This window comes from Haliaeetus leucocephalus, unplaced genomic scaffold (assembly GCF_000737465.1).
Source record: "Haliaeetus leucocephalus isolate CR32 unplaced genomic scaffold, Haliaeetus_leucocephalus-4.0 Scaffold317, whole genome shotgun sequence".
In the NCBI taxonomy this organism is placed as follows: domain Eukaryota; kingdom Metazoa; phylum Chordata; class Aves; order Accipitriformes; family Accipitridae; genus Haliaeetus; species Haliaeetus leucocephalus.
Window position 1 is genome coordinate 5,893,277 of NW_010972753.1, and position 15,857 is coordinate 5,909,133.

The 15,857-nt window shown below is 37.3% G+C and overlaps 1 protein-coding gene across 1 annotated transcript in view; it reads right to left on the minus strand.

Moving 5' to 3' along the window:
• DMD (dystrophin) overlaps window positions 1–15,857 on the minus strand; it is a 1,006,632-nt gene that overhangs the window by 430,239 nt on the left and 560,536 nt on the right. Inside the window, exon 44 of the mRNA XM_010571327.1 lies at window positions 11,269–11,444. Within this exon, the coding sequence (XP_010569629.1) occupies window positions 11,269–11,444 (176 nt within the window). The remainder of the gene's footprint in view (window positions 1–11,268; window positions 11,445–15,857) is intronic.

A 15,857-nucleotide genomic window follows, 5' to 3' on the forward strand; every position in this document is an offset into this window, starting at 1 on the left:
GAGCTTAGAGAGGCCAGGGCTTTCTGCCCGGTGGAAACCATCACTCCCTGGTCGGGCCGGCAGAACTTCAGTGCCCTCCCATGCCATGCCGCACCGGGCCCTGTTTGCCCACCCTGGTCACGGTGCTCTTGGTCACTGGTGCTCCCCAGGGGATTCTTTTATACGTGGTGGAGGACTTGGCTGCCGTTGCTCCCGGCCCTGCCCAGTTCCCAGTTCCCATCAGCTGCGGTGGCGTGAGCTGCAGGCTCCCGGCGGGTCTCTCCACTCCCCTGACGTCCCCAGTTCAGGAAACCCCCCATGCACCGCGCTGGAGCACCAGCTGGAGAAGGACATCAAGGTGCTGTGATTTCCCTCCTTCTTCAAGCTGTATCCCCCCCCCCGACTTCAGTTATTTAGACAAAACCTTTTTTCCCCCCCCCACTATAAATGAGGTTTATACGTTTAGGTTTTTGCAATAGACAAATTAAGCAGTAAAGATTTACATTTCTTTATATTGCCAGAGAAAAGACATGAGTGGACTTTGGAAACCAACATACACTGTGTCCTATTTTCCTGTGGCAAAAAATTCTTGCCAATATTTCTAGGTGCTTTCAGAAGCCAACATTGCAACTTTTAAAGGTACTGTTGTCTTCAAGAAAAGCTCCTTTTTATGATTTCACATGCTGCAACTGCAGAAAATACCTGTTTCAAAATTAAATCTGGGAGGTTATTGTAAAAAAAAAAGCTATAATAAAATGTTGACTGATAAGACAATTTATTGCATTGTATTTATTTATTTATTTTTATTGCAATTTGTTAGAAAGAATAATTATTTGATCAACTAGATAGCTGAATTTAACCCACTTTAATATTTGGCCACAGACCTTTGGCCAATGGCAGCTGATTTTTCACAAAGGTAACATTGATTGTCTCTGGGGAGGGAAGAAGAATGCAGGAAAGCTTGCTAGATGGACATTCCTATCAGTTAAGTAATCAGCTAGATTTATTGTCTGGTGAATTAAAGTTAAACTACCAAGAAGTCAAAGAAGAGGACCAACAAAGGTAAGATTTCATGATCCAGAATATGAAAATCACACCTAATCACAGACTTAAAATTCAAGGTGATCTATAGGAAAGGTAATAATTGTGATTCTTTTAGAAATAGGAACTCAATGCTATTAAATAGCATAAAGTGTTTAGTCAAGAAATCTACTGCAAAATGAGAATTGTTGACACTGTAAAGCCAGAAGCAAAGCTGATGCAATCATTGTTATGTAATGTCATTTTTATGTTTCAAAAGTGCTTCAAAGCTGGAAAATATTGCAGAGGCCTCTATCAAAATGGGTCCTAATTAAAATGGTGGTGTTTTCTGTAGATGATAAAGGCAGCAGGAACATGAGAGTGACTCCCGATATGTTTCATATAGTTAAATAGGCATCAGTAACAAACACCTGACAACTGCTCCACTGGATGTCTAATAACAACTTTCACTCTAAAAACAACTCACTATCTTACCAAGGAGAAAGTGTATCTTCAACACACGAAGGTCAATATTCATAACTACACTTAGAGCATGAAAGTACTGTTTTTAAAAATAAACTAACTGAAATGCTTGGCAAATTTCTGCTGCTCTGAACAGGCTCTGAATGAAAGTTCTAGATCAAGTTCCTGCTTTAGATCTAGAATGGAATTTTAAATCAGCAAACAGATTTATTTGCTTTCATTCTTAATACAGCATATTCTAATATTTACTAGACATGTGAGCCCACTACTGCTCTTTTTTAAGCTCATAAACAAATTACTCTGCAGTAACTGCTTAGAGATTAAACACACACAAGCCACTGGTGCCAAATTGTTCTTTAGAGGAAAAAGAAAGATATTTACTGTAAAAACAACAAAATACTCTAAAACTATTTATGTCTTTGTTAATGTATATACATACACACACACGCATATGTAGACCAACATAAAGGTATGCATATATATACACAAACATATACTTACATTTACACAAACAAATACATAAAAAAGTGAACACCGTAAACAGTAATAGAATTCAATTAACAGCCCTACTTTCCTGCTATTGTCTTAAATTTTCTTATGGAAACCTGCATGACTCTTTTCAGGAACTGTTGTTTATCTAGGATTTCTGGAAATGCAAGCCATAGCAATGAAAAGTCCTGATGACCAATGAAAAGCTGCTGGACTCTAATATTTCTTGTGCCTATGTACTACAGCTCTGAAGTTCTTATGAAGTACTGTTATGCAGTCAGAAATTCTGGACCTTCCTGATGCAGACTTACCCATTTTGGTTGTATAGGACAGGCAGAGAAGAATCAACTTTACAGCATTATATTTATTACAGCGTTCTTCACCAAGAAGTGTATGTGTACTTGAGAGATCAAATACTCTTCTCAAGCCAAAATAGGTTATCTGAAACCAGCCAATCAAAACATTCATTTTTGTGAAACTGAGGCAGATGCTAATCTATGCTGAGATCTGCAGCACTGCAACTATAAAAATGAAAAAATCCCTGGCTCCCTGTAACCCTAAGAGCAGAAGCACGACTTCAAATCTTTCTGAGGCAGTGTCCCCCTCTGCCCCAGTTACGTGGAAGTCTGGGACTCAGTCATCCAGTGCTACGCCGTGAACCACACGATAAAACCTCTGTTCCTCAGCCTGAGCAGATTCCCCAGAACCTAAGCTCTCAGCAACAGTTTCACTTTTTTGGTTTCCTATCACTTCTACTCATTTGTAAAGCGCATAGCTCAGTGGAGGCGTTATGCGATGGTCCCCTAAGGAGAAACCTGAGAAAGATACAACTTTTAATACGTTAATTCTGGCACAAAAAAGGCGTAGCGTTCAACCCAATGCACCTGAGAGCAAAATTATTGAGCTGTATAGTATTTTGAATGAGAAATCAAAAAGATTTCTTGTCTCCTAGCAGAGATAGCATTGGCAAGATTCCTTTTTCATCTTAAGTACACTGTCAGTTTTATCACCCTTATGAATTCAACTGCAACCCTTAAAACATTTAAAACTTTTTCTAGTCATGAAGGAAAGATTTTTACTTTGATGACTAATTTAAATGTTGATCAGGAGGATTGAGTTTTATTATCTGAGCAATGTGGGATGTTTTCAATCTAAGACTTTCCAAGAATTCTTTTAGAGATATTTACTTTACATCTATATCTATACATGTATGTGTGTGCGCACAGAAGGGTTTCAGAATTCAGATTAAAACCTAATGTTCCATAAAGATCTAGTTCCTTATCCTAGTCAGGAACAGTATGTAGTACAGTAATTAAAAGGTCCATTGCAATTAAGGGGAGCTGCAGGTGCACTTCATAATTTACTTAACAATTTGTTCCTGGCTTGCTAGAACATTACTTCTATTATAAGTAACATCCTGCATGACAAGTATCATATTATGCAAGCCACTAAAATAAAGCACTCTCTGTATTAGCTGAACCAGTTAATCAAATAAAATTTTTAACTCAATGACTGATTGCACCTTTTGAACAAGCTGATTTCTATCACCATAATTACATTTGGAACAACAGATACATGTAATTCTAGGTGTTTAAATTCATGGCAGCAATGATGAATTAACAGTAAATTGTTATTAAGGGAGTATGGGCTTCCAAATCTGAGCCTAAACAAACTGGAATAAGGAGCACGACCCACCAGTTGACTCGGACACGGACAGAGCAGCCCTTGAGACATCAGTTGGGACTACATCGGCCTGGATAAGCAGGTGACTGAGGAATAAGATGTCATTTCAGCAGATCCATCTCCAGCACAGACCTGCATGCTGTTATACTCTACTGCCTTATCCTTTTAAACCAGCCTAAGTTCCCAAAGAGCTTTTAAACTGCTTCTCTGGCAGCAAATGGTTTGTTTCATTAACTCTGAAATGTAACCCATCTTGTTTGATGGAAAATTCTCAAACTATACCAGAGAAGCACAAAATTTCACATGTAATTTTTGATCTTCTATGTGACTACTATTCTCAGGCACATTACTTTGTGTTTTCCATATTAAACCATGGCAGCTTTCTGTTTGTATTTCTAAATTCATAAGGCCCCTTGGTCAAGTTTTCTGACTGCACCGCTTTTTATATGAATTTTATATACATTATACTTCTGGAAGCAAATGTATTAATATTCAGTATTTAATATTAAATAGTAAATTAAATTAATGATGAGAATTATTTTTCCTAATAGCATTTTGTACATATGGTATTTCATAGATTAGGGATAATTTTCCTAACAGTATTAAACTGAATCAACAACAAATTCTTATGGTAGTCCAGAAAATACCCCGGATAGATTCTTTTTTTTTTTTTTTCCCCACTATCATTAATTCTTAGTTATAATGGTTAACTATTACATAAACATTCACGGCCCACTTCAAGTAAGCTTATATTTTCATTTACAGTTTCTAGAAACCATATGAAACGCATACTGCAGCTCATGTATTTTCTCCATAGTCAACAATGTGATACCAGTACCATAGCAACCGGTAAATAGTTTGTGAAACACATCAGATGTTTACAGTTTGTAACTGCACACAAGTGATGTTGGACTTACTTGGGAGGTGTCAGCTAGAGATAGAAAATATGCAATCACAGGAGTAGGACAGATCTGCACTTGTGACTCATATTCCCACTTGCACTTCCAATAATGTTTTGGTGCCTTTTTATTTTTTTAACGTTCAGCTGTTGATTTTGTATTTATGGTATTTCTAAGATTAGGAATTAGTGCATTTCGTAGCTCTTACTGAGAATTTAAGAAGCCACCAAAATAGTAACTTGACAATTTAGAGAAAATATTTGCTAAGAGAGAATGAATTTTCTTTCTTACTCTAAAGAACGTGCAAATATGCTTCAGTTGGGTAAGGCACTTTAAAGAAAATAGCTGAAATTAAAAATGTCACAGAAACTTCAGAAAAGTCAGAGTAAATACTAAACAGTAAGAAGTGTAGCTACACTACTTGTAAACACAATGCAAATTTATACCAGAGGGATTCTTTTCTAGTGATTTACTGTAAGAAATCTGAACAGTCAAAAAAGAAGATTCAGAAAATTCAATATGTAACTAATTTTATATTGGAAAGAAGAAAAATAATTATTGACTTAACTGTCATGAAATCTCTTCATTCTAAGCCAGCTTTTAAAGTGCAATAAGAAGCTAATTACAGCCTTCAATATAGTGCGTGTTCAGGTGAAGGAAACCAATCTCTGGTAGCTAGTGTGTTACGGCAAAAAAAGAATGCTTCAATGAAGGTAAGGTATGAAAAATATTAACAAGTATATTTACCTTATAACATTTTTTATTTAGAACAGAAAGCTTGTGTTTTCATATTCAGAAAAATATTTGAAAGTATTCTGGTAAACAGCCTTTGTTCTGTCATTCTTTCCATAATTACGTCAAACTCAGTTGAGTAGAGATCTGAACAGGCAGTCTGCAGGTTCAAGCTCATTAAAAGTGCAAATGTATTTGCAGCTAAAATAATGAAAAAATTCTCTTCCACTCAACAGAACCCAATCTTAACAAATGTCAGACTGTGATGAATAAAAACCCCCAAACTGATTACTTCTGAAACAGCGAAGGAATCTAATTCCCGGGCATCTGTTTTCAAAAATTATACAAGAAATTTTTCACACAGATGGAAAATACAAAGCCCAGCCAGCACCACTGTTACAATTCTGTCGACAACCTCATTTATGAGCCTTCACCTCATCAAGCTCCTATGTGAGCTGTCGCTTCTCCTCCTGACGTGTACTGCCTTGACTAGCTCTGCCTGGCCCCCGCGTCCCTGCAGCGGGAGCGAAGGCGCAGCACCACGCTGCGACCGCAGCCCCGCGACTTGCCACCACCCAGGCACTTGGGTGCACACAAGTGCCCTGACGGCAAGCCACTGCCTCCTCAAGCCATCCACAACTCCCAGCGGTACCACTCAGCAGGCAGGCACAGCGTAATACGGCCTGGTGCATCTCAGGGGACAAAGAGGCAGAGAGATCTTCTGCGGGTGCAGTTCAGAAGATTTTGTATTCAAAATGATTGCTGGAGTATGAAGAAGAGCAAACAGACAGATTTTTTTTTTCTACCCCTCTTTTGTCTAGGGTTAGTAGCATCTATTCAAGAGGCCACTGCAACTTCCCCTAGTCTCCAAAGTCTCCCTTTCAGTGTTACACTGTTCCAGAGTACAAACTCAAACTTCTCCTAAACGTGCTGCTTGCAGCAAAGTGCTAACAAAAACTCAATTAAATTCCCAATTTGCTAACTATCAGTGTATCAGACTCGCAATCAAGTTTCACTTTATTCAACGGCCTAGTCTACTCCAAAGTTTGCAGTAAGATAAAATGACTAGATGTGCTAAAATTACATTCTCACGTAATTCTTAGCTGGATGGATTAGACTGCAAGATACAGAAACATTAAACACTGAATTCAAACTTCTACAGCTTTGAAACTCTTAGATAAAGGCAAATGAAAGATAACATCCGACGCAAACATAACTCAAGCATAACCTCTTGATCTTCAGTACCAAAGAAAGGAGATTCAAAGCCAATTGTAAGTCTGTGCTTTGCCTGGGATCAGCATTTGACCTTTTAAAACTTAAAACCAGCTTCTTTTTACTGAAGAGCAGTACAGGTTCCTCAAACTGTTTTGAGGTTTAGTTTGTTTTCTTGTCTCTTTTTAATTAAGTTGTCCTTTTATGGTCCAAATAATTCTCATTCATTAAATCTGACAGACTACCACTAAGATCAATATTAGCGTCTAGTGAACCTACGATCAGTTTCAGTTATTTATAGAATATCATGGGGTTGATCTGGTTTACAGTTCTTATTATGCAGATAGTTTAATTTTTATTCCAATTATTTATGAGAAGTGGATTAACATGTTGAAACTCTCTGAATTATGTCATGTATCAGTCTTCCCTTTTCAAGTCAACTAATCACAGGGTTCATGATGGTTACAGAAAATATTTTGAATTTACAGTGTTCTTTATCAATGCAGTGATAATATTATGTTTTCATACAGAATAAATAGTAGACCATTTAACAATGCATCCTCAGGAAAACTGACAAAGTAATTGTGCAGAATTCCTCCCCTCACCCCCCAAAATATAATCAGTGCATCAGAACACGAAAAATGCCTGAGTGTGTCAGAAAAACCAGTCCAACACATTGCTGCCAACATTGCAAACAGGAGATGGTAATTAAGGGGAGCACAGAAGACAAGCCACTTTCTTTAGTCCGTTCACCTCATACTGCCCCAGAATCCATTGCCATTGGATTAAGAATTTTATAGGGCTGAGTCATAATATTTTCCTCCACAACCTTCTGTGGCCAGCAAACTTCACACATTCAGAAACCATAATGTAAAAAAGTATTTTTTAAATTGATTTTACTATCTCTTACAGTTTCAACAAGTACTTTTACTTCTGGTATTGAGGAATTAGGTGAATAACAGGTCGTTCCACATTCAGTTTACACACCACTGTGATTCTGTAAACAGCAGTCACATCCCTCCTGAGACTTCTCTCCAGATTGAAGATCCCCAGCTTCTTAGTCTCTCCTCACAACGCAGCCGCTCCAAACCCTGGCTCATTTTAGTTGTCTTCCTTCACCTATACTTTCTCTAAGTCCATCATACCCTTTGACGTGCAGGGAGCAGATCTGCACGCAGTACTCAGCATGATCATGTCACAACGTTCGATGGCAGCAAAACGTTTTTTTGTTTTGTTCTCAATACCCTTGCTGGTGCTGCCTAAAATGTTACAGCTTTTTTTGGCTGCCTTTCCATACTGAGCCTGCAAACACTGTGAGTGAGAATGCCAGGATCACTTTCTTGAATTGTAACCACCATTTGCAAGCTCAGCATCATGTAAGCATGGTATAGACTGTTTCTCTGAAATACTCATACCTCCTATTTGTCTATGATGAAGATCATCTGCCACTTGTTGCCCATCCGCTCAGTTCTGGAGTTTCCCACTATCGCCTCAGCATTTGACTACCTGAGAGCGCCTAATGTCATGGGCATCCTTGGAAATGTCACCATACACCTCCTGTCTCCAACTAAATTCTCACATTCATGCACCTTACAAAAATGTCTATGTTCGTTTCAGTTACTTCTGTGATCTTCCCCCACTCCACCGCCACCTCTAACTAATGACTTTGTTTGAATTTGGCTTGACAAATATGTCCAAAATGGAGTGCCTATGCCCAGCCTGTAAACTGTGCAGAATCATCAAAATCAATTTCTTCCATCTTGGTAAGCAATAGCAAAATAGACTTTGCAGTATATAAAGTTTTCCTTGCCATTTAGATAATGCTTAGCAACATTACACTTGAATTTGAAATCACTGTCAGATTTCATTTCTGGAATCCATTCAATTGCTAATTTCTTCCCACTTCCTTTATCTTAAGATCTGCTGAGCCAAAAAATGTAATAGAAAACAAAATTTCAGTTGATCGCTACTCCTCTGTTTGAGCTACTGAGAATCAGCTTTCAAAGCTGAGCACAATGTATTGACTACAAAGGATAAACCATAAAATCTATTAAAAAATGTATAATTAGTTTTCTCTTCTGAATTGCAGAAGGATCTAAATGTTAATATCTACTTTATTTTTCTTTGAAATTATGAAATGAGAATGTATTCTACCCAGTCCGCTCTCCCTTCACCATCACCTTCTTCCATTATGGTTTTAAAATGTGGTTCCATTTTCTCACTCTTAAAATTGACTTAAACAAAAATATTAGAATCCCCTTCATAATCATAAAATTTTTTTAGCCGTGAACATTTTATTTTTTAGGAAAGCTAGAGAAATACTAAAGGACTATTAAAACTTAAGTGGTCCAAAATATAAGCATACTGGCTTAGGAGTTTATTTGCAAAATAGTCTATTAAACCTATTCTGAAAAAAAGAAGCCAAAATATTTTAATTCACCCAGATCTATTATAATTTGTATTTTACTGAGATACTTAAATAAATTTGCCATAGTACAAACACATGCAATGGACAATGTCATGACTATATTAGCTCTTTTGGACTGCAAGTAGAGGTCATTTCCTTCCACTTTTCTTCTTTGCCCTATGCTTTGCTCTTAATGAAAAATTAAGGCACTTGGGGTGACATGGGTTTCAAGTCCTAAAAAGAGAGAACCTGACTGTCCCCAAACTAAATGAGGACAACTACCAAACAACTAAAGGATGCCAAAGCACAAGAGAGATGAAAAACCCATGACACCAAGGCTATATGAAGACTGTGCAGCAGATAAGCCTATGGTCTTTTCATGCCTAGGATCATCAATAATTGAGACTTAGCTAGAACACACCACATATTCCTGTCAACGAGGTTTCTTTCCTTTGAAAATTCAGCCTGTGAGAGTGAAAAGATGAAAGAAAGAAGAAAAAGCATGTACCGGGAGGCAGCAGCTAGGCTGAGGGTAGGATCTGTCTCCAAGATCCGGGAGCAAAAAGCGTTCCCTGGCTCTGACGCAGCCAGGAAGATGGGATGACGAAAAGAAGTCCAAACTTCTCCAACCTGATGCATGTGGGTCTCACTACAGTACACCAAAAGCGTTTCTATCACTCTAACACAACGCTATCTGTATTCCTTCTAGAGCAATGCATCTATTCATGCAGAGTTCACTAACTGAGGTCTCTGCAATCATTGTCCTCAAAATTAGTTCACTAACTGAGGTCTCTGCAATCATTGTCCTCAAAATTACACAAACTGTCATTCCAGAGGAAAACAAACGAACCGATCAGCAAACCAAGGAGACCAAAATGAGGAATGCATGTGCAAGTGTTTAAGAACCTTCATCTAGGGAACATAACTGTATTACTCCCATTTAACAGATCCTAGGCTTCCTTAAAAGCTAGAATGTGACAAGAAATTCCATATACTGCTAAAACCACCTTGAGCCAAACCAGCATTCAGATACACATTTCTATTGATAGATGAAGGAAAGTGCAATACCAATCTTTACCAGAACTGAACCATTTTTCATATTCTGAGACAAAGCTCAACCACCACTCTCTTTCTTCTGTGTTGCTGAAGCAGTTTACAGGGCTATTAAAATGATGTGTTATTGTTTTGTAAGTGTTAGCACTTACATAACAAGTTAAAGCTTGGAAACACAGATGGGTTTCCATTGTACAAAAGAACAGCTTTTAGTGTGATAAATGAAGGCCAAGGACTCCCTTGTGTAACAAGTAGCATTGCCATCAACACCTGGAAATACAGCAGAAAGAAATATTTAAAGCGCTGCTGTAGCTTCTGACAGCTGTAGCTTACTTGTTGCATCCCCTTCTTTTAACATGTTCCAAGAGAAACTTTAATCATGATTAAACTCAATAAACAACCTTTCAGGACACTCCCTTACTGCTCCAGTGAACATTTTCACAGCTTTTGCCCCACCATGCTTCTAAACCAAAAAAAGGCACATGACACATCAGAAGTAACAAAACCGTTGTAAACTACTAGTTCTTCTACTACATCTCTAGTGCTCATTAACATACCTCTATAAGGAATAGTCTGGGTTTTAAAAAACATGCAGGAAGAAAGCTCTACCAGTGACTGTATTTTAAAGCAGACTGTCGTATCAATTTCGGCCTAGCATCTAGGTTAAAAACTTGCTTTTATAAAATCTAGTATACACAGCAACAAAATTTTTTTTTCAATTGGAAATTCTCTTTTTAAAGAAGTCAAGCCATTTTTGTATTATCTGTAAGTCAAATGCTCTAGCTTCCTGTGACTGCATGAGAAAAACAAACTGATCTGAAAGTGATTATAAATAACATTAAATTAACCAATCCTTTCTTTTTATCCAACCTATGAAATGCAGATGTAATGGCACTAATGATAAGTGAATTAGATTAGGATTAACTGTATTAATTAGCTAAGGTATTAGTAGTACTAAAGGGATATATTTTAATGACATACCATGAAATAGAAAGATGATAAATCAACTGTAAATTCTGTAAATGAAGCTCCAATCTGTTCTACTTTTAATCAAGCAATAATGTATGCCTATTTGAGTTTTTTAAACATTAAGAGTGGAATTATAAAAACGTGAAGTATGGAAGGGGGTGGTGGTCACTGACAGGAGTAGGTAGAAAAGAAGACTTAAACAAACGATAGTGGATGTGAAATTTAATTACAGGTGAATATGAAAACTCCAGAAGTTGAGAGCTCCTTTGAACTTTTAAGCCAGAAGCAAATCTAAAATAACTAAAAATAATTTCACAATATTTTTGCTCTCTTTTAACCTACCTCTTTTTTTTCTCTACCAGCTGTCTGCAGATCTCCTGCCACCGGATATTCAAACTTTCCAGTTGTTCCTTCAGCACCTTAGCATCTGCTGTTGACGACTGCTCAATAATCTCTTCACCAGTTACGTTCAATGCTTTGACAACAGTTTGTTGTTGCCCAATGCCATCCTGAAGCTCCTGCAAAATACCCAACATATACACGTATTCATAAAAATGTCAAGCGTGAAACAAAATGCTTCATCACATACTGGCCAGATGGAAAGAGGTGAAAGTTTTTGTTCTCCTCTGAATTCCAAATGAAAAATCTAAAGGCGAATAGACAGAAAGACATCTCATGTTTTTGTAACGAGTACCTTCCAGTGCATCTCTACAGCCTTTCTTCTTTCCCCTCTGTATTCTTGTCTGCTAGGAATCATTACAGTAATATTCTGCAGATCAATTAATAAGTAAAACTTGTGAACAAATTTACTTCTACACCCCCAAAGGTATACACCATGTTTATTTAATAGCCTATGAAGCATTGTAAAATTTAAAGTGCACACTGTTTGGAATTCATATTAGCTATCAACACAACTAAGCAACGCTGAGAAAGCAAAGACTGTTAGAATTACTCCTCTTGATTCCATTAAAGAACATGTTTGTCTCCAGTTCTGAGAAACCTGATAATCCATCCCCTCACAGGTTTTTTGTGGTTTTGGTTTGGGGGTTTTTTTGGTGGGCTTGGGGGGAACTACACTTCTAAGCAAAAGTATTATTTACATTGTTTCTACTTAAACAACAAAATGAAAAACTACCAAAAGATAACCAAGATGGACCATTTTTTCAAGTTTTACTAAATGCATTGGGATATGTTTTCTACACCTTTTATCATTAAAAAACTATCAAACTTGTAGCTACCTTACCTCATGTTTAAAAATAGAGTTCTGAATTTGTAGCTTAGACTTTAACACTGTATGCTTGTTTAAGAAAGTTTATATTTCTGAATAAGGAACTAAATATTTTCATATTTTTAATCAACAGTAGAGCATGAGTATTTTTCTCCTTGAATTCCTCAAAATGTACAAGCAGGAAAGTGTAAAATCATTTTCAACAGTTTACTGCTAAAGTAAGCAGAAACTGAAATAACTTCAACAATCTACACTGTGGGATTCCTACTGTCAATAGGTTTCACAATCTCAGGAAGTGTGTCTGAATCTTGCCTACATACAAAAGCTTTCAAGTAAAATGCTGAATCTACCTTATCTGGAAGAAAGCAAATGTTTTAGCACATCATGCTCTGGAGCAACATTATATGCTTGTTTTCTCTTTCTAAATGCATAATACAAATTACAGAGCAAGTTAGTAAATCTGCATATTAACATTAAATTAAATTTGTCCATGAACTGGTTAAAATTGGCAGGATACAGCTTTCCAGGAATGTAAAAGGTGAACATAACTACTACTCATGCTTTTTTTTTTCTTTTTTAAATATATATCTTGTCCATTAGATCTTCAGGCATAAGGTTATAATCGAAAGTTCACAAACTGAACCACACTTGAAGTTAACTTCTTTTAATACGACCACACCTCAGTTGCCAGCTAGTAATTCATTAAACCTCAGAAAGTCAGTTGCACGCCCTGTCCCAGCTTTTGCCCAAATTTTACGCAGACAGCTTGACCACCACCACCAGTACAACCTGGGGTACAGAGGTCAATGTCAGCGAGCCGCTGCGGCATTTACCCACTGTCCTGGACACGAGTCGCAGCTGAGGCAGAGGTTTGCACTGTCGAGACTAAGCTTATACTTTCTGTTTGGTTTTCTTACAGTTTCTTTTAGGTTGTTATAGAAGAGAACTGCCTCCAAATTATTCCTGTCTTTCGCACCTCTCAGTAAAAACTGTTATTCTGTGGTTGGGTTTTTTCCCCAAACTCTTTTCACGTCCCATAGTTTCAGAATCAAAGAGTAATTGTGGTGAGCATAATGTGGCAGTCATCTGCACACTGTTTTATGATGCTTTGATAGGATGAGAAAACTTTTTTTCTGCTGGATCCTAGCGGGCTACAACAGTCCAGTCATGTCACATCAAACACACTGCTGGCCTAGAGTGCCTCAGCATACTTTGCTTTGCTAGTGGAACATGAAAGATTTTAAGATACCATTATAGCAGAAACTGCAAGATCTTCTAAGACCCATGAAAGACCCATAAAAGCCTCTTACTCGGATTTTGTTGTCTTTCCATGATGCACATTAATACAATATTACCTGGTCCAACCTTTGGCTGTTATTTTCAGGTACATGATCCACTATTAAGAATAAATAGCAGTAATGGTCAGGTAGTTTTCCTAAATGCAAATATTCTTTATTATTATGAGGCTGAAATGTCATTGGTCTTTCCAGTACATACCTCAGTTTTGGTAATGCCCAGCTTAAAATGAATATCTAGATTTTGTACACATTCACTGTATTTGTCACTGAGTTTAGCACTAGAGCCTTTGCATTATGCAGTACGGAGTGTTACACAGGTAAATCATAACAATAAGATCTATAGTCTGAGGAAAAATATATCACAATAAGTGGCTTATTTCCAACGAGGTGCCTGAAACGATTGTGCTATTGCATGCACCTGTTATGAATTTACAGAAAAAATAACTCGTAACAAAGCTTCTACTTAGACGCAGCAGGACTGTTCATTTGGAATAGGAGATCAAGGCAAGGAGAACAAAGAAGGGAAATTCTACATCCTGAACTCCAAAGTTTTTAAAATTAAAATTTGTAGAAATTAGAGGTTATCTCTGCACCAGCTTTTCTAAATGACAGAAATAATCACCAGTCAGTATACTATTATAAAGTGAAATGATAATTAAAAGCCCATTTAAATACTCTGAGCCCTTTTCCTGCATTCACAGCATCTTGAATTAATTTTTCTCCCTCCCCCAGCATACAACAACAAAAAAGCAACTATTACATGATATCCACACTTATTTCAATTGACACAAAAAAATAAGGGAATTTTCTGATGTGTCCTGTGGCACATTATGCAATAGACCTTACTTACAAAGTAAAAAAAGAAAATAGCTAGCTCAGTGGCAGAGACGGTCTTCAGACTTATGACCCCTAATGCCGAGATGGAAAACTCGCACAGGATCAGGATGCGTAGGAAGGAGAAGTATGAACTTCCACCAGAACATGAAAGAAGGCTTCTGGCCATCTGAATTTCAGCTCACCATAAAGAACCCAATTTGAGATTTTTTATCCCCAAGTACTCTATGCATTTGACACTTTTCACATGATTAAACAGAAACACATGTGCGATGAAGTTTATCTAGATTTTGCAGCCTAAGAAAAAGCAGATTTTTTTTTTTTATACTGGGTACTGCACAAAGCACAGCTATCCCTGAAGACATTTAGGGTTTTTTTAAAGTATTTTAGTATAAAGCAGACAAAAGTGTTTTGCTGAAAGTCATGTTTTCACACACTCACCCCAGAGCCATGAACCACAAAGATGCTTTTCACAACTTACATCAGTATCTACAACTTGTCAACAGCTCTAGTTCCCTATTCATCCTCCCTCTATCTTTGCCGCACACCTGCATGAGGGCAAGGTGCTGGGAGCCTGCAAGAGGTTGTCTCCCATGGCCTTACAGTTTATGGTGCTAGAAAAGGAATATTGACATTGAATCTCCTTCTTGTAGTTTCATTTGACATTTCACCCCTTCATACAGAAATGGCAAAGCAAAAGGGCACGTTGCCCTTTGGATTCCCAGCTTACTCAGAAGGCCATCCGAGATACTTACACTTGCAATTATACAGTTTCTAATCACTTTCTGAACAGAGTGAGCAAACAAACTTAATTAAAAGTGACATGTTTATATAATGTCAAAAATAAAACAACGCAGAAAAGACAAGACCTCATCATATTCATACACACAGAGCTAATCACAATTTTGAGTGGACTGCAGATACGTCTAAGTACTTTGTGTTTTCAACATGTTGCATTTTTAGCTACTAAGAAAAGCAGATGATAACAGAAATACCCATCACTTTAATTTCTCTTTCTTCCAATTCCCAAGCATAAGTAGTGAATGACATATCATTAAAGTAAGGTTTAAATATTCTCTCAGGCTGAAAATTGCAAAACCAGTATATTAAAGGACTTCTACCTCTCATACAGATGATTTTACACTTTGATAATGACCTCAGCTAATTTAGTATGATAACTTAAAACTGCCAAGACATTCATATGATGCTTCTTTGCTTCAATTAGTTTCCTTTTATTTTCCTAAATATTTTCTTTTTATTTACTTAAAATGAGAAATTATGCACACTCTTTCAGACAACTTCCAGTGGAACAGAAGCAAAAAAGAAATATGGGGTAAACACAGGGGGAAATGCTCACCGAAGTCAATAGGGCTGTTTCTGCAACAGCAGGGGACTCTGCCCATAACCAGGTTGAAAATTCTGGCCTAGTTCACTATTGGTTTTCATTTTTGTTCTCACTTGTACTTTCTGGTCCTAGAAGCAACTGCTTAGTGACAACACAAGAGCAGCTGCTTTATGACATCTTTTTTAATCAAACATAAAAAAAGGCAAGGGGCGGGGGGGGGGGGGAG